Raw genomic sequence first — 18,607 nt, 5'->3', positions numbered from 1 at the left:
TCTATTACTATTAGTAAATAGTATTAAACTATTTTTTATTTAGCAAGTATTGAACTATTTATCTAAGAATGTATAAATCGATCTCCACCAACCCGCAGTGGAGCAGCGTGATGGAGTATGCTCTATACCCTCCCCCCCCCCCCCCCCTCCCCCGGTTAATTGAGAGTAGGCCTGTGCCCAGCAGTGGGACGTATATAGGCTATTTATGTATAAATCGAACTTCACTTTGTACGGAACCCTAACTAAGCAGCACAATTTTTCTTGACTGTATCATTTCCGTGGGTTAATTTCATTTCAGTGGACTCATTATCATTTCAGTTTACATTTATATCATTTCGGTGTATATTTATATCATTTCAGTGGGTACTTATCATTTCAGTGGACTCATAAAAATTCAATTTTAAATATCTCAGTAAGTTTCGATCGTATTTGATGCCCACTCACGCACATAATTCAAAATAGGTTAAAGTTTTATTTGTCGTCAAATATGTGAAGAAAAGTATTAAAATAAAAAATCTCACCGAAATGATAAAAAAATGAGACTTGTTGAAATTCACCCTTTTGCTAAGCAGTATTGGCGTGTAAGGCATGCTCGCCCATTGTTGGGATGCCTGCATGTAGATTACTGTAGATTGCTACAGATTATCCCAAGTGTAGGATCTCTTCAGACGTCTTGTTTGTAGTGGCTCACTTAAGACTTGGGCAAGTTGGTTTTGGTGATGTTCGATCCTGTCCCTGTAGGTTTAAAAGGAATTAGCAAGTTTTGGCTGTGATGAGGTGGTAGGCACGCGTGGTGTCGCCGGCGGCCGGTGTAGGCGAGGCAGCGTGAGAACAGTCGGTGGAGAGCCGCGCGTGGCGGGCCACGAAACCGGCCGACAGCGGGCGTGTCTTGACAAGAATTCATCTAAACAGATTAAAAAAAATACATTGTTCGTATGAAATATAAAATCGTATTAGAATAAATTAAAACATTTTTTACCTTAGTTATGTAGTGGAGCACCGTGGTGGAGAATGCTCCATAGTTCTCCCTCCGCCTCCGGTTGGTCTGTCGATCGGTTCGTAGTCCTCCGATTCAATAAGGGCAAGCCTGTGGCCAGCAGTGGGATATACCTAGGCTAATAATGTTATGTGTGTTGTAGATTTGCTTCGTATAGCATATACTATGATGGATATTCTTAATACTTAGCTGGATTGGGTTTCTAAATAACCGTTAGGTATATCAACATTTAAAAAGAGTTAAAAGTTACAAAATTGTTTTAATCGTACATCGAAAATAAATCATTTTTGATTCTTATTCTTCTTTTGATTTATAGGCAGTAGGCAGCAATGTTTCTTTTTTTTATGTGACTTACTGTATGTTTGCTTCAGATGGTTTTACCAAAATAGAAAAAAAAAACGGATAATTAGGATGATTTAGAAGAATTTCTTACTGGAAGAGCAAATAAATTCAGTTCTCATTTGAAATTTTGTACTTAAGACCTGTGCCCACTACATTGTATCATACTAGGATCGTGCTAGGAATCAGGCACAGACCTGCGCGTGTCGGACGATACTATGACCATTGCAATGGAGCAACCCCGTTGTATGCCCGTATGTTCCGGGAATTCCGTCCGGTCCGTTCATGGTACGCTACGCTGTTGGTCGGTGACGAAACAGTTTAGTGGGCATGGCGCCATAGAACATTTTTTTGCCCGCGCCTGGACGGGGCACAGCTCTTCACAGTTACTAATTGGACACTACTTGTTATCCAATAAGACATTACTTACTTTAATTAATCCATTGCAATTCATAAAATAGGTAAGTAGGTATTATGTTTTTATGCTATTTACTTACTTTCACTGCAATTTAGACAGAACAAAAAAAAATATATATTTTTATATCTAATATAAAAGGAAGTTACTTATGCGAGTTTGAACTAATCTCGATAACCATTAAATGAATTTGCATGCCGTTTTTATCCGACTTCAAAAATAAGGAGGTTCTCGATTCGCCACATGTGTATTTTTATAATCGAATTCATAAAAAGGGACGTCCGACATTTAAATTATCATCATCTCCCTAGCATTTTCTCGTTTTGACTAGGGCCGCTTACCTAACCTGAAGATTTGACAGGTCCGCTTTTTTACAGAAACGACTGTCTGTCTGACCTTCCAACCCGCGAGGGGAAAACCAGCCCAATACAGGTAAGGCCATTAGGTTAGGTTTGGATCCGACACGAAAGCGTCAAAATCTAATCGCTGCCCCGCCCGCTTATCTTATGGCCTAAGTTTTTCTGTAAATAATATCCGACAGACGGTTAAGGCAGTGTTGGTTTTTCCTGTGGACGGTGAAAGGTTGTAGTAACGCGGGATAGCTGGAAATATGTCGATATTGATAGACTAACGGCCAGTTCGGTGGGAAAATGAGTACCTAGGGGTTTTTGTGAAACCATAGTAAAAAGCTGGCTTATCTCGTTATATGGGGGAGATTAGCCGCGTTCTTGCATTTTGTCCGACCAAGTAGGTACATAATATAAGGGTTCTTACTGAGTCAGTAGATTTGAAAACGGCCTCCATGGTCCAGCGGTTGAGCATTGGGCTCAAGACCAGGAGGTCCCCGAGTTGAATATATCGGCTATACAGGTTGTGAAAAGCCGCAGTAGTTTTAGGCGGATGACATGTTCGTTATGTAAAAAATGGCGATTCAAAGTGTAATTATGTTACCTACTGCATAAAGATATTTTTGAATTTGAATCCCAATAGCAATCCCTATTTCGGTTACAACATTACAGTGTAATTACCCAATTGTGAGAAAGTAAGATGATCCGTGGTTCTGAAGGCATGTTTAGCTGTTGGTTACAGTTTTTATTGACGTAAGTACGTAGTTGTTACATGAGCCATGTGAGGGGCGTGGGTCAATAATAACCCTGACACCAGGACTGCTGCACTAAGGTTGGTAATCGTCAGTCGAAAAGCTAGTAAGTAATAATTAACGCAAGTCATGCATATATATACATACATAAACTCACGCCTATTTCCCACCGGGGTAAGCAGAGACTATAGAATTCCATTTGCTTCGATCCTGACACACTTCTCTTGCTTCCTCCACATTCATCAATCGCTTCATACACGCACGCCGGTTCAGAGTAGATCGTATTGAACCTTTTCTAAGGACATCTCCAATTTGGTCATCGTAAGTCCTTCTCGGTCTTCCTCTGCCAGCTCTACCATCAACTTTCGCTTTATATACCGCTTTTGCAATCCTATTATCCTTCATCCGCTCTACGTGTCCAAACCAACCTAACATTCCCTTCTCAATCCTAGTCACTATATCGTCTTTTACACCACATCTCTGTCTTATCACACTGTTTCTCACTCTATCACTCAACTTCACACCGCAGATGCTACGCAAAGACCTCATTTCTACGGCATTGATCCTACTTTCATGCTTCTTCTGCCATACCCAACATTCACTACCGTACTTCAGCGTAGGGACAAGCACTGCATTGTGAACAGCCATCCTCGCATCTTGCGAGATACATTGGCTACTAACAACTGCGTGCATTGCCCCATTCATCACATTTACCTATTTATATATGTAGTCATGTATTAATGCAGTTTAGACTCCACAGCATGCATTCAGGCAGGATAAAAAAGGCCTCGAACGAAAGATTTCACCAATTGATAGGCTCTTTATGGCTCGCAATTTTAAAAGCACCTGGTGTTTTAGAAAATTGGCGGTTAAATTCAAAACGGGATCGACCCGTCCCCATATTAACCCTTGCTGGGGAGAAAAAACTACGCCATTTAATTATTTATAGGGCTTTGATTTGCAAAAACAGGTCGGGCGCTTCGTGCCGAAATCAAATTAAAAATGATAATCAGTTGTAAAAGCTTAATTCGGCTGAGAGCCAAAAGCTCGAAAGCCTTCGTGGAACAGGCAAAAACGACTCGGTTCAACGGTACCGGCTGATTTGCAAAAAACTAAGCTTCCAGTCTGAGAATGTAGGTTAATATAATTTCTGCGCGCACGCACGTGCACACATGCGCGCCAATTTTCTTGTGAAGGGTTTTTATGGTGTCTTAAAGTTCTTTCTTATTTTAATCACATTTGTGGCTACACCAAACTAATCAAGTATCTTCTTCTCTCGTGTGGGTTGTGGGGGTTAAGACCGACATCATCTATGTGGGTACCTTGATGTCAGGATTACTATTGAGCCATCAAATATATTTGAATACTTAATAAATAAAGAATAACTTATAAAAAAATAACATCATAGATTGCCTAGCATTATCCCGTATTTTCACATGGTCCGCTTACCTAACCAAAACAAAAATAAACAGTTAATAACAAAAATAATAATTAATTAAATAATTTAAATTATTATAACACAACAATAATATCAAAAGTTTTAGGGAACACTATGTTTGTAGAGAGGGACTCCGATCTACCTTTTCCCTGAGGGTCTCGGGGCGGGAAAAAGGAGAAAAAGCCGACTCAGGTCAAGTACTAATTATAATAATTAGTACTTGACCTGAGTCGGCTTTAATTATAATAATTTTAATAATTTTTATATTATAATTTCTTATCAGTGTTTCACCCGTGACAAAAAACCTTATGTAAATATTAGATAAATAGTTATTTAGAAAGTACATCGTATCTAAAATTATTATAAGCCAACCTAAAATCTAGTAACGGGAGCTTTTTTAACTGAGCCTTAACTCTACTTATGTACCTATAGTTTTCATTATCTGTACTTATCTATTGTTAAGTTAAAATTAAATTTTGAGCAATAATAAATACAATATTATAACAAAAACATTTTACGTAATAAGTATTTATTGCAAAGAACTTTTCTTCGCAGTCGTTACTATGTTGACCCGCCGCGTACCTCATTTACATAATATTTTAATTGTAAAAGAAGTCCCAAAAATATAAAAAAAATACTTCTTATCTGTTTTTTTTTGTATTATGTGAATGAAAATAGTTTTAATCTATGCAAAGACGTTATAGATATTAAAATGACAAAGAAATGCAAGAACGCATGCAGAAAAAGTAGACGAAAGCTTTTTTTTAAACGTGAAATAAAAAAACACATTCCTTGCAGGGTTACTGGGAATATTTTATACTTAGTATCTGCTAGATAGATACTCCGTAGATAAGGAAAAAGTGATATAAGCGTCATAAAAAATAATGATAATAATATTAAACAAAGGAAGTCTGATTCCTGGAGTCCGGTCTAATTATAGCACTCAGGTAGCCTGGAGTGGGCTGAAACGGGCTGGGGTGGCGGCGCGCCCACGCCACCCTCTGCGATGCTGTGTACATAAAAACATGGAAACTGTCCAAACGGTAAAACGCATTATTTATTTTACCTCTTTAGTGTACTTTTTTCGATTTCTTTTCCAAATTTAAGCGTGTGTTGTCGCGTTAGAGACTGTGTGGAACCGAAGGTATGACGATCAGTTTAAATTTCAATTAGACTTTTTTTATATACATACATATTTTTTTTGTGTTTCTATTGTTTTGCTTTTTCTGTATAATTTACATTAAGACTTGTGAGTCTTTGCAATTAAAAGAAATTAAATGTATCAACAAAGTAAAAGAAAAACTTTAGGTAGTAAAACACATAAAAAAGAAAAACTGTAACGATCATTGTTTTTTTTTTTCATTTGGATTCCCTATTTTTTATTTATGTTTTATTTTTTAATTAACCCAGATAAGACTCCACTGACACAGAACAGAGAACTCTTAAGAAAGATTAAGAACACCTGCATGTTCCAATATCTCAGAGTTCAGAAATGTTTACAAAATGAAGCACCTAAACAAGAGGCCGGCTTGTCTGACCTTGCAGTTTTCAGGTCGCGTCGGCGTCGCCAAGCAACAGGTGGAGGCTAGACTCTCGCGTCGTTGGGATCTCTGCACAATGGGTGCAAATGATGAGAGAAAGGGAACTTTAGCTCGTTTAACTTTGTGCGGAAGTAAGCGTATAAAGTAAAATGGCAAAAGATGTTCGTTTATAATTTGACCTGTCACTGCTTGTTGCCTCATTTATTTTAGGCCATTAGAAAAGATAATGGTGCCTATTTTGATAGCTCTTAAATTTTTGCCGTCCTTCACTGCACCATCATTGTTGAACATTGCTTCATTGTTTTTATTTTATGCTAGAAAGAGATGCAGCTAGTTTTAGACCTGTCAAATTAAAGTAAAATTAAGTTGGTGGATGCTCGAATCGGTAACAATGTCGTATAAATCTAAGTGTCTAAGTTAGTTATTACTATTTTGGCTTACTTTAACTTAAAATTTATGACAGGTGATCCTCGAGATAATAAAATGAAACCACCTTCAACATATGTAAGGCAAAATGATAAGTGATTTTAGCTGAATCGTTTTGCAATTTTTTTTCAGGAAATTCCAAATATTTGTTTACTAGTTTGTGGAGATGATGCGCAGGGTGGTTGCAACGGGCGCCCCACACCTAAGCACAGGATTCTGTATAGATTTGTAGTATAGCGAGCTTGAGCCCCGGCCATCACAGTCGATCAATAGATGATGAACCAACACATGCAAGCGTGTCCTAGCACACCTAGTGCGTCTGTGTTGGCCGATCTGTCCTGCGCTCAGCGTACCGCCTCTCACCCCCCAAAGCTTGCAATTTATTTCACGGCTTTGCCTATGCAATTAAAATATCTTAATATTGTATTACATTTAGTTGTAATAAATAAACGGGGACCACCAATCAAGGTAGTCTTCAAGAAAAACCTATAGCGCAATGCAACGCGAGATGCCAAAAGTTCACACTGCCAAAGTTTGACAAACTTTTACGTGATAACTAAAATTGTACAAAATAAACTTACACTTAAGCTACATAACGTCACGTCTTACATTGGACAAACAAACTGTGTATACTTCAAATAAGACGCCAAATTTCGGTTATAAAACCAAGCTATTATTATTGATGAAGATCGTGTATGTAGAGGTGGTTAATTTAAAAAACGGCGACTCGTCGACCCTCGCTAACCCGTTGGGGTCCTTCACATAGGGTACGGAGCGACCCCGTATTCAAAAATTGCAGGGACAGGAAGATTTTTTTGTATATAGATGTGCACAGGGTACGGCGCAGCGTAGGGGCGGGGCGATGCAGCTGCACCCCGCGCGAACGCCGCCGCCGACAGCCCGCCAGTCGCGCCGCGAGTCTCTCCCCGACGTGACGCTACCACCGCTCATCTGATACACTGGACTTGATCACAATATGAATTTCTTACATCTTTAAATGTTTTGCACACCTTGAGGCAGACTCCAAATTCAAACTTTAAATTAAGTGTTAAAATAAAGAACTCTTTAAAAATTCAAGAACTATAAATTTCACAACATTTTTCCAAATTTCTTAAACTTTTTAAAAGTGACTTTTCCGGAAAATTGGTGAATTCAATGTTAATTTTCTTTGATGTGCGGGAATGAAGTAGCGATGGAGAGTTCGAACGATGAAGCGTGCCGGCCTGCTGTGTCGCCGATGGTGTCCCCCAACGGTTCCAACAAGATCATCGGTCGAAACGTGAATGGAACCAGTAAGTACTCACACAGATTTTTACTCCTGACCTATCCTAATCCCGATTTGCCCCAAAACTTTTCTAGCTGCTACTGCTGCTGTTGCTGAGACTGGCGACTTCGGATTATTTATTTCATTGTACTTGACTTGTTTGGACAAATGCACAAAATGCGACGGTGATGGAATTATGTTTAATGTTTATTTTTCTTTCTTTATAATTTATTTTCTTCTGTCTTCATTTTCAGTTTATTTATTTTTTAATTTATTATAAATATATCTTTATATTTTAGTAAATTTTTCTATAGTAATGTTTTAATTTCTTTTCTTACAAAATATTTTTCTATCTTCGTTTCCAATTGTGTAATTTATTTTAATTTTATCTCTATTGTTTTTTTATTTCTTTTACATTTTTCTTTCTTATATTTCTAAACAAACTGTACTACTTAATATGCGTTGGCGAAATTGTAAAAAAATAATGAAGTATGCATTATGCAATGCGAGCGATTGTAAATTATTGACTGCCGGTTAAAGATGACAGCACGAATGGAAAGGTCCAGAGGGCTAGAGACTTTGCAAAACATTTTGAACATTTAAATTTTTAACATTGAAATTGGCTAGCGAAGTATAAATAATATCATCTAGATTTTTTGAGTACCTAGATGAAGACTTTTAATGAGATTTTCTCAATAATTACTGCGATTCCGTGAATTAGCAACATTTTTTTACACTATCATTTCCTACTATCTGGCCGGTTTTTACGATTATACCTCTGATGAGACAGTACACTGTCTACAGACAAAAACGGTAGTAGGTGATTCAAAGAAAACTCTTATGCGCTGGGAATGGAAGGCTGTGCGCGTAATTTGCGTTTTTCTGCTCACCCGCTCGGTCGCTTTGTCTTCGTATGCGTTTTTGTGACGTTCTGCGTCTTAATGTCGCAGACTTGCCGTATACGCCGCTGGCGCACTCTTGAGTCTACATGTGTCATATGGGAAATATTGGTCGTTACAGTTAACAGAAAAATTGCATAATTAATAATAGGCAGAAGGAAATTGAAATTATACAATACTTTAAAAAAGAGGATATTTAAAAAAGAGGGAGAAGGCGGGATACGGTGGGGGAGGGTAGGGGGAGGGGGTATTCGGGATGAAAGCGCGGGGGGGGGGGGTACGGGAGGGGGTGATCGGGGTAAAGGGAGGGGAAGATGGTATGTAGGGGGAACCCTATAAGTTCAGAGGTAGACGTGGAACTGATCATTCGAGCTGGCGCTCTCACCGTTACAACGTGTGCCTTACCTATCTAACTGCAAGTTAATAACAGTACTAGGTACCAAAAAATATAAAATATTTTTTTTTTATTTTCTCATTTTTCCATTCTAAATAACTTTGTTAATATAAAGTAAAGATTAATTAACCATTTTAGTTTACTTCAATCTCTTCAATTCAAACGTTAAACATTTTGAATATTTCATTTTATTACTTTGTCAACAATAACACAAAATATAAATTAGTCTTTTTAATAAACGATCTTGGGTTACGGTACGGTTAAATCAAGAGTCGATTTTCAATGAGTCTCATTAAGAAAATTTAAGAATTATGAACTCGTAAAACTTGAAAGCCGGTGCGGTGCTGCTGAACAAGTAAGTCCTCTCCTTTGATACTTCTTTTGCTATAATTTGTTTGAACATTTTGTTTTTTTTAAATATTAAATAAATATCACGCGTTACTACACGGAGGAAAAATAGTGAACAAATGATCAAAATACATTCAACAAACACTAAATATTTTTTTACTTCTCCAAATTTGTTACTCTACATAAATGCTTTTAATATAATCATATTTTGTAACAATACAGTCTTCAAAAATATACAAATATTTGTCCTCTAGATTTTTTGGGGTTTTTTTCAAAAAATTAGGGCGTTAAAAAGGCCACCTCAAAGCAAGTCATCCAGAAAAGCAATATTGCTATTCGACATTTGTTCGCATTGCGCACTTACTTTTTTATGCGCAAATATCAAATTGCAATATTGCTTTTTTAGATGATTTGGTTCGATGTGGCGTTTTAACCCCCTAGTTTTTTTGAAACAAAACCCAAAAAATTTAGAGGGCAAATATTTGTATATTTTTAAAGACTGTTTTTGAAACTGCACCAGTGGCTTCTGTCACTGAATGCTTCTGCATTCAAATGAGATTTTTTGGGCTTATATTTAACAAAATATCGTTTAATTTTTACTTTACATCCATTTAAATGCTGAATTTTTTGTTTTTATTTTTAGATTAGAAATACTGAATCTTTTGTTACATGTAAGCAATATAACGTAAGGTAATGGCGTGTACGCAAAAGTTATGTACGAAGTGGTGATTATTTTGTTATTAATAATCCGCTTATTATTATTCACCTTGCTCATTTAAAATATTTGCACTATCAACGTTATAAGCCTGTGTCTGCATCTATTACCTATGTGTCTTTTAGGACTACTTAAATATAATTATTACTTATAAGAGTAGGAAAACCTTTATGTATTTAAAATGCTCCAGTCCAGCGTAGTGGAAAAAAATATTTTCTTGTTTAGGTTTTTTTTTTATTTGAAAATTTGAAATACTACGGCGGACGCGTTAACCGGTACGTGCGCGTATACGTGTTGAATGGAGGGTCGGGGGGGGGGGGGGGGGAGTGCTACGCATGCGCGGGTTAGAGGAAGGGATTCCTCCAGTCTATAAAACACGGCGCGACTATGCAACTGGGCTTAGTGTAACCGTGTCATTCAAACAATTCGGACTGTTTGGCACTGTTATAGTAAGAATCTAAAGAAAAAATAGTACTTATCGATAGTGTTTTATTGAATAAGACTTAGACGTCAATAGTGTCGGTAGCTAAAGACTTACGTAATACCCCTCCCCTTACACAAGGAAGGGGGAGCCTTTTCACCCACGGGTATTAAAGGAAGCTACAATTATGACCGACAACCGAAATTCTGACCCTTCAGCGCTTTTTTTTTTTTTTTTTATTTTGATACAGGAGACTCGTTGTTCCTCGAAAGATAACTTAAATACTAATACCTATATATAATTAATTAAAAATCAAAGTATTTGATATTAGAATTGCTGTTTACTAAGTGGGATTTAAAAATTATTACTTTTAATACAGCAGTAACTCTGATTCCCAAAATAAGTAATCATTTATTCTGAGAATTAATTAAAATAAATAAGCTTAATTAATAAGTTCTATAGTTTAGTATTATAAAAAAGCTAAAAGTTTATTTTCATAACTACCTACATTAAAATATATTACGAAAAAGCTCAAATAAAATATTTTTTTACTTTTAAAGTTTTGAGTCTTACAAGTAAACTTGAATAAAATAGCTAAGTAAATATGTTCGAATGGAATAAAGCACAATTACACCCAGTCATAATTACATCTTCCACCCATTATTCATACTAACATAATCATGTTAAATAATTTTCCTACGAACAAGCCCTTTCAAGTATCAAAACGTAGCGTTCCGCGTACAACAAGAATAGGTTGTAAAAACTCGAGTGCAGTGCTAGTGGAAAAACCGTGGAAATTGTGGAAAAACTGCGCTCACAGTATATAAAAAAACCGGTAGCTGAGAGATAGTGACTGCGGCACGGAAAAACCTGATCTTAGTACACAAAGTTGACACGAAAGAAAATATATGACGTAAATAATTATGATAATTCATAGAAATGGTGTGATGCTCTGTCGCGGAGCCACCACCTCCAATTCAGTTGAAAACGATATAGATTACTGTACGTACCATGTACATAGTGTACGTGAAAAGATTTTATGTGTACGTACTATAATTAGAAAGAAAACAACAAATTAAAGTGGCTTCGCTGGAGAGCATACTCCCCAGCGGAGCCACTCAGTTTGCATACTTCGAGATGTTTTCTTCCTGTAAATTGAAGTATAGTTTGATGTACGTACTACGTACATAGTGTACGTGAAAAGATTTTATGTGTACGTGCTATAATTAGAAAGAAAACAACAAATTAAAGTGGCTTCGCTGGAGAGCATACTCCCCAGCGGAGCCACTCAGTTTGCATACTTCGAGATGTTTTCTTCCTGTAAATTGTAGTATAGTTTGATGTACGTACTACGTACATAGTGTACGTGAAAAGATTTTATGTGTACGTGCTATAATTAGAAAGAAAACAACAAATTAAAGTGTATATGACGGCATGAACAAAACGTGAAGCGCTGAAGATTTTAAGAAACAATCTCCTTGCGAGAACTTTTTATCTATGCACAAACTACTAAGAGAACCTGTTTCAGACGAACGTCTCTCATACAAAACAAAGAGCCTCAGAATTTAGAGTATGACACTTGATTTGACATATAAAATTATATTGCCACACGCAAAAATAATTGTGGGGTTGCCATAGTAATGATATGGCACGGCGTGGCAGTAGTGATAGCTTTAAATTATTTAGATTACTTTAAATTTTGATGACAAGGTTTATAAAAAAAAGACTGCAGTTTACTTGTATAACATTTTATTTTTTAATTTTGTTTTATATTTTAAGGATTTTTTTTCTGAAATAGAGCTTTATTATTATTATTTTAAATATGCCTTTTTGCATTAATGGCAAACTTTCCTCTAAACTCTCTAATCTAGAGACATCTGTACCCTTTAATATTTTGTTTATAATAACACTGCTAATCTTGAGAGACCCGGATAGTTTTTAATAAAAATGTCTTTGTGCAATCCGCATGGCAAACACATCCAGAAAAAAAATCCATAAAATATAAAACAAAATTAAAAAATAAAATGTTATACAAGTAAACTGCAGTCTTTTTTTTATAAACCTTGTCATCAAAATTTAAAGTAATCTAAATAATTTAAAGCTATCACTACTGCCACGCCGTGCCATATCATTACTATGGCAACCCCACAATTATTTTTGCGTGTGGCAATATAATTTTATATGTCAAATCAAGTGTCATACTCTAAATTCTGAGGCTCTTTGTTTTGTATGAGAGACGTTCGTCTGAAATAGGTTCTCTTAGTAGTTTCGTCCCTGACGTCGCAAAGTGACGTATCTCAATTTTTTGGCGGATCTGATTTGCACCTTATGTTATTGTCAATAAGACACAATTTATTTTAGCAGAAAATTGCAGATACGTCTTTTTGCGACGTCAGGGACGGTTTGTGCATAGATAAAAAGTTCTCGCAAGGAGATTGTTTCTTAAAATCTTCAGCACTTCACGTTTTGTTCATGCCGTCATATACACTTTAATTTGTTGTTTTCTTTCTAATTATAGCACGTACACATAAAATCTTTTCACGTACACTATGTACGTAGTACGTACATCAAACTATACTACAATTTACAGGAAGAAAACATCTCGAAGTATGCACACTGAGTGGCTCCGCTGGGGAGTATGCTCTCCAGCGAAGCCACTTTAATTTGTTGTTTTCTTTCTAATTATAGCACGTACACATAAAATCTTTTCACGTACACTATGTACGTAGTACGTACATCAAACTATACTACAATTTACAGGAAGAAAACATCTCGAAGTATGCACACTGAGTGGCTCCGCTGGGGAGTATGCTCTCCAGCGAAGCCACTTTAATTTGTTGTTTTCTTTCTAATTATAGCACGTACACATAAAATCTTTTCACGTACACTATGTACGTAGTACGTACATCAAACTATACTTCAATTTACAGGAAGAAAACATCTCGAAGTATGCAAACTGAGTGGCTCCGCTGGGGAGTATGCTCTCCAGCGAAGCCACTTTAATTTGTTGTTTTCTTTCTAATTATAGCACGTACACATAAAATCTTTTCACGTACACTATGTACATGGTACGTACAGTAATCTATATCGTTTTCAACTGAATTGGAGGTGGTGGCCCCGCGACAGAGCATCACACTAGAAATGAAGATAAAATTATTTAATAATAATGTTATTTTGATGTATGACATGTATTTTTCTCAAGTTTCATTAAAATTAATTCAGTAGTTTTAGTGTAACAAACTTCTACACTTCCTCACAATCATTCGGTAGGATAGGCTATTGAACTCTACGAGTAGATGCCATCGTTTCAACACACGCGTCGCGCCTTTCGGCTTTTTGTGGACATCCCCAATTGGGCCGTCATACATCAATAGATAGATTAATGTACTTATTTCATGTAGGTCATTCTTTTATTTATTTATTATGTTAAAATGTACTAACCCGCTACTATTATATTTGTACAAAATTTTGCTGTGAAAAGGATGCCTGGAAGAAATTGCTGCATACAAATCAAATAAAATACAGACGTTATTAATTTCTCAAAGAACTCTTTGTATTTTTTTAAATAAGTACCTATATAGGTAGATAAGCTTAACAGCGACTGAATGTTGTTTAAAATGTTAACACAAACCCCGCCGTTTTAAGGTGAAACCGACACAAAACACGCTTTACGCAGTTTGCAGTGAAAAACTTGAGAAATGGTTTATCAAAAGTCAGACACTTTAAATATTGCATTGTGATTGTTCCGTATTTAATTAACAAATTATAACATAAATATATCCTGGAAACCATGTGATTTATCTACGATCGAAATAAATTCTAACTCCATCCGAAATTAGTGAATTATAAAACTTAAAAAATATATATTTTTTTTGAAATAAAGGTTACAAAAACCAATAATGTTATAATGTAGGAAATATATACCTATGGAGGGAAATTATAAATCAAAAGAAATAAGTCCAGTCACAGCCTCTGTGGTCCAGTGGTGTTGGAGCGTTGGGCTTATGTTCCGGAGGACCCCGGTTCGAATTCCGAGGGGGCAAAATCACAAAAAAAAAATTTGACCCCGATGATCACCCGATCGTCGAAAGTAAGATGGTCCATGCTTCGGAGGGCACGTTAAGCAGTCGGTATCGGCTACTTAAGCAGGTGTATAGTCGTTACATGAGCCATGTCAGGTGACTGGCGGCTCAATAGTCATTCTGACATCAGAGTTGATGAAGTCAAAACATTGATTTCACAACCCACACGTGAAAAGAAGTGCCTTATAGATTGTTAGGTGTACTGAAGCTAGAAATTGCTAAAGTAAACAATAATCTTTCGCATTTTTTCCAATATCACGTGCTCAGCGGTGAAAGAAAACACCGTGAGGAAATCCACATTCCCGACGGAAAATTCCACTTGATATCAACTCAGAATCATGGCCTGAATCATCCCTCAAAGTTTTCGTTACGATGTCACTAACACCCTGTATACACTATTAGGTACTGAACCTTTTTATCTATAGGCAATATTTTACAATATGAGAATAGTTTATTATAGTCCTCTTTATATTTATCTTTGGTCTTTTTGTTTACAATTTTCTTGAGGAACCTTTTTTTTTTTGTAGGAATGCTTGTAGGAATGCTTGCACAAATCTTTGTACAGGTTATTCTGATCATTATGCCTTGAAGTTTTAAACTCACATTATGATTCCAAAGACTGTGTTGCGCCCAGTGGTCGCATCACTTCGTTGCAGTCATATAATTTAGCAATCAAAGGATTTAGCATTCAAACTATTCTGCTTTTAGCTAGTACGCCGTTTTCTACGAAAACGAGCGAAGCATTAATAATATTTCCCTTTTGGATTCTTTTGTGAATTGACACGGCACTGGCATTTATCCAAATCATGTAACAAATAACGTACCTGAAACAACAAATGGCAGTCTCCCAAAGAAGATTCATTGTTGAGACGTTGTTGTAGATCGGTTGTTGTAGAGCGGTTGTTGTAGATAGGTTGTTGTAGATAGGTTGTTGTAGGTATGTTGTTGTAGGTAGGTTGTTGTAGATAGGTTGTTGTAGATAGGTTGTTGTAGATAGCTTGTTGTAGATAGGTTGTTGTAGATAGGTTGTTGTAGATAGGTTGTTGTCGATAGGTTGTTGTAGAGCGGTTGTTGTAGGTAGATTGGTGTAGGTAGGTTGTTGTAGATCGGTTGTTGTAGATAGGTTGTTGTAGATAGGTTGTTGTAGGTAGGTTGTTGTAGGTAGGTTGTTGTAGGTAGGTTGTTGTAGGTAGGTTGTTGTAGATAGGTTGTTGTAGATAGGTTGTTGTAGCGCGGTTGTTGTAGATCGGTTGTTGTAGCGCGGTTGTTGTAGATCGGTTGTTGTAGATCGGTTGTTGTGGATAGGTTGTTGTAAATCGGTTGTTGTAGATCAGTTGTTGTAGATCGGTTTTTGTAGATTGGTTGTTGTTCGTGGAGGCTCATGTTGCTCTATGGTTTTTGTTGATGTACTGTCAACACACTACCATCATCATTTTTGTAAGTGAAATCTAGCCCTATTGAGCTATTAATGCGCTAAGCCAAAGGTGCTCTATTGTTGCACATTCTCTAATTCTGCCCCGACGACGGTCCGACGTTATTCATCCTTCAGTGTTTGCCACTTCTGTCGTAAATATATTTATCACGCACGATGTTGCGTGATCGATCTTATAGGAGGAGTAACGACTCCTCCTCCGTGTCTCCCAACTATTATGGGACCCCAATCATTATGTAACGACATAATGTCCCATAATAGTTGGGAGACACGGGCCACGTCTAGGGCACGATGGTGGGGCGTGATCCATCGGCCGTCGATGGCTGATGATACGATTTTTTTCTTTATTTATTTAATAAGAATAAATACCAAAATCGCCAACCCGCAGTGGAGCAGCGTGGTTTATTGAGGGGAGGCCTGTGCCCAGCAGAGGGACGTATATAAGTAGGCTGTTTATGTAAATACCAAAATAGTATTTAATCATTGTTAAATAAAAACATTTATAAATTAAATACCAGCTGACCCGCTGTATACTGGACAAAAACAAAAAGAGTGTATTTAAGTATTTTATGACTTAAACCGTATTAACATAACATGAAATAGATATTAGGTTATATAAAATATAACTATTTACACAGTCAGTTGAGGAGCTCGGTGGCGCAGCGGTAAACGCGCTCTGTCTGCGTTTGTTGAAGTTAAGCAACTTTCGCAAAGGCCGGTCATAGGATGGGTGACCACAAAAAAAAAAAAGTTTTCATCTCGAGCTCCTCCGTGCTTCGGAAGGGACGTTAAGCTGTTGGTCCCGGCTGCATTAGCAGTCGTTAATAACCGTCAATCCGCACTGGGCCCGCGTGATGGTTTAAGGCCCGATCTCCCTATCCATCCATGGGGAAGGCCCGTGCCCCAGCAGTGGGGACGTTAATGGGCTGATGATGTGTGTGTGACACAGTCAGTGGTTAAATAATAAACATAAATATGTGCAAAAATAAAATGGATATTAAGTGTTAACCTGACAAATGTAAATGAGATATAATTGTAAATAAATTAGTTTTAAGTCACGTAACGAAGATTACTAAGCATAATTAATGTTCATCCCTAAATGTGCATTTGTCCAAATATAGTATAGGTATATATGTCGTGGGTTTTCCATTTGTCCAGAGATCTCTACTTAAGGCGCGGTGCAATACTTTTATTTTTACATCAGTTTTTGCGACGACAGACGGACCGGAGCCACTGACAGAAAAACTTTATTAAGGAGATGTTCTTCCACGATACAAGCGTAGAGGTTTTGATAAGTTTATTTTTTGACGTTTATTTAAGTGCAGTTTTCTCTAACAGCTGGCTCGGCCATTATACGGTGACACGGCTCACCACTTATCACGTTGGTCTAACAGAAAGCTCGATGAGGTGGGGGTACTTAGTTCATCTTGCGATTGATGTACCTCTGACAGCCCGAGTTAGGTATAGTCTTGAGCTAATGTTATGTTTGTGGTGTGCTGAACTCATCACCAGTATACACAACACTTGACCCACGGCCCCACACTGCATGAGACCTCACGCGTTTTTTTTGGATGTCTTTTAAAAAGGTTTAGTCTGCTCCGAACTCCGCTCATAGTATCGGCTTACCCCGAAGAGAAAATATTCGTGAGGTTGTAGGTACCTATGTTATGTATGTGTATGTAGATAATTTTAACGTATTCCACTTGAATGTTTTTCAACTACGTTTGACACACATTAAAATATAGGTAGAATGCTTAATAATGTATAATAATACTCATTTATTTCAGCCAATGGAGCTATAATTACAGAAAAATACAAAAAATATACAGAATAAATTAAAATAAAAAGTAATAAATAAAATATACAATAAAATAAAATCTTAGCTTATGAAAGCTTAGTAGTAGTAAGTAAAAAAGTAGACAAAAAAAATATGTTTGCCAAAATCAGTGCTTTTACCGTTTTTTTTGACATGCTTTATTATAGATACTGTGTAAGTATGTAGTCGTTGCATGAGCCATGTCAGGGGCCTTTGGCGTCTCAGTAATAACCCTGACACCAGGGTTGGTAAGGTTGATATTTCACTTCACAACCCACACGATAAGAAGAAGATTATAGATTTGCCGCAATGTGCATTAACTACTTGGCCGGAATAGTACTATAACCATACCCCGGACACTCCATAGAATAATCTCATTGCTACCTTGTGCCGTCTTACCCGTGCGAGCGAGATGGAGGAGCCGCTCGCGCTCCCCTTTACTCCTTAGCGGCTTACGGCCATTTCGACTAAAGTAATACCCAGAGGGGGTGAGGTAAATCAAGCTTGGTGCCCGATATGAATTGGCGCGGGGCGGAGTTTCCGTACTATAAGTAATAATATAACATTTATAAGTACCTATTATTATTCTGCATTATTTCCCATTACTAACAATTCGATTTACTTTTTTTATAATAAGTAAGTTGAACGTGATTGTCTTTTGTTTTGATGTGGAATATAAAATATATATTCTAAAAACACAATGCGGGTTAAATTGCATAAAACCGTTTCGGTTACGACTTTAGAGCTTAAAACCATCTTAAAACACTCGCGAATCTTCGCCTTAACGCTCGCCGTATGTAAATCTGCATAATATGGAGATTGTATAATTTTTACAAAACAACGTTCACCTTATATAAAACAAATACCTGGGCACAACGTATTCATCGCATGTACAACGCTGGCTTCCTGGATTTAAAAATACAATAAGTACATGTAATTTCAAAAAAGTTATACTTTATGTGTCCTGTTTTAAGCAAGAAA

The 18,607-nt window shown here is 36.9% G+C and overlaps 1 protein-coding gene across 1 annotated transcript in view; it reads left to right on the top strand.

The window, feature by feature from the left end:
• The first annotated feature begins 7,426 nt into the window (after positions 1–7,426).
• LOC126379768 (NGFI-A-binding protein homolog) overlaps positions 7,427–18,607 on the top strand; it is a 45,847-nt gene continuing 34,666 nt past the window's right edge. The window contains exon 1 of the mRNA XM_050028586.1: positions 7,427–7,547. Within this exon, the coding sequence (XP_049884543.1) occupies positions 7,427–7,547 (121 nt within the window). The remainder of the gene's footprint in view (positions 7,548–18,607) is intronic.

This window comes from Pectinophora gossypiella, chromosome Z, assembly GCF_024362695.1.
Source record: "Pectinophora gossypiella chromosome Z, ilPecGoss1.1, whole genome shotgun sequence".
In the NCBI taxonomy this organism is placed as follows: Eukaryota; Metazoa; Arthropoda; class Insecta; order Lepidoptera; family Gelechiidae; genus Pectinophora; species Pectinophora gossypiella.
The sequence above is the reverse complement of the archived record's forward strand: the minus strand, read 5'-3'. Positions and strand labels throughout refer to the sequence as shown.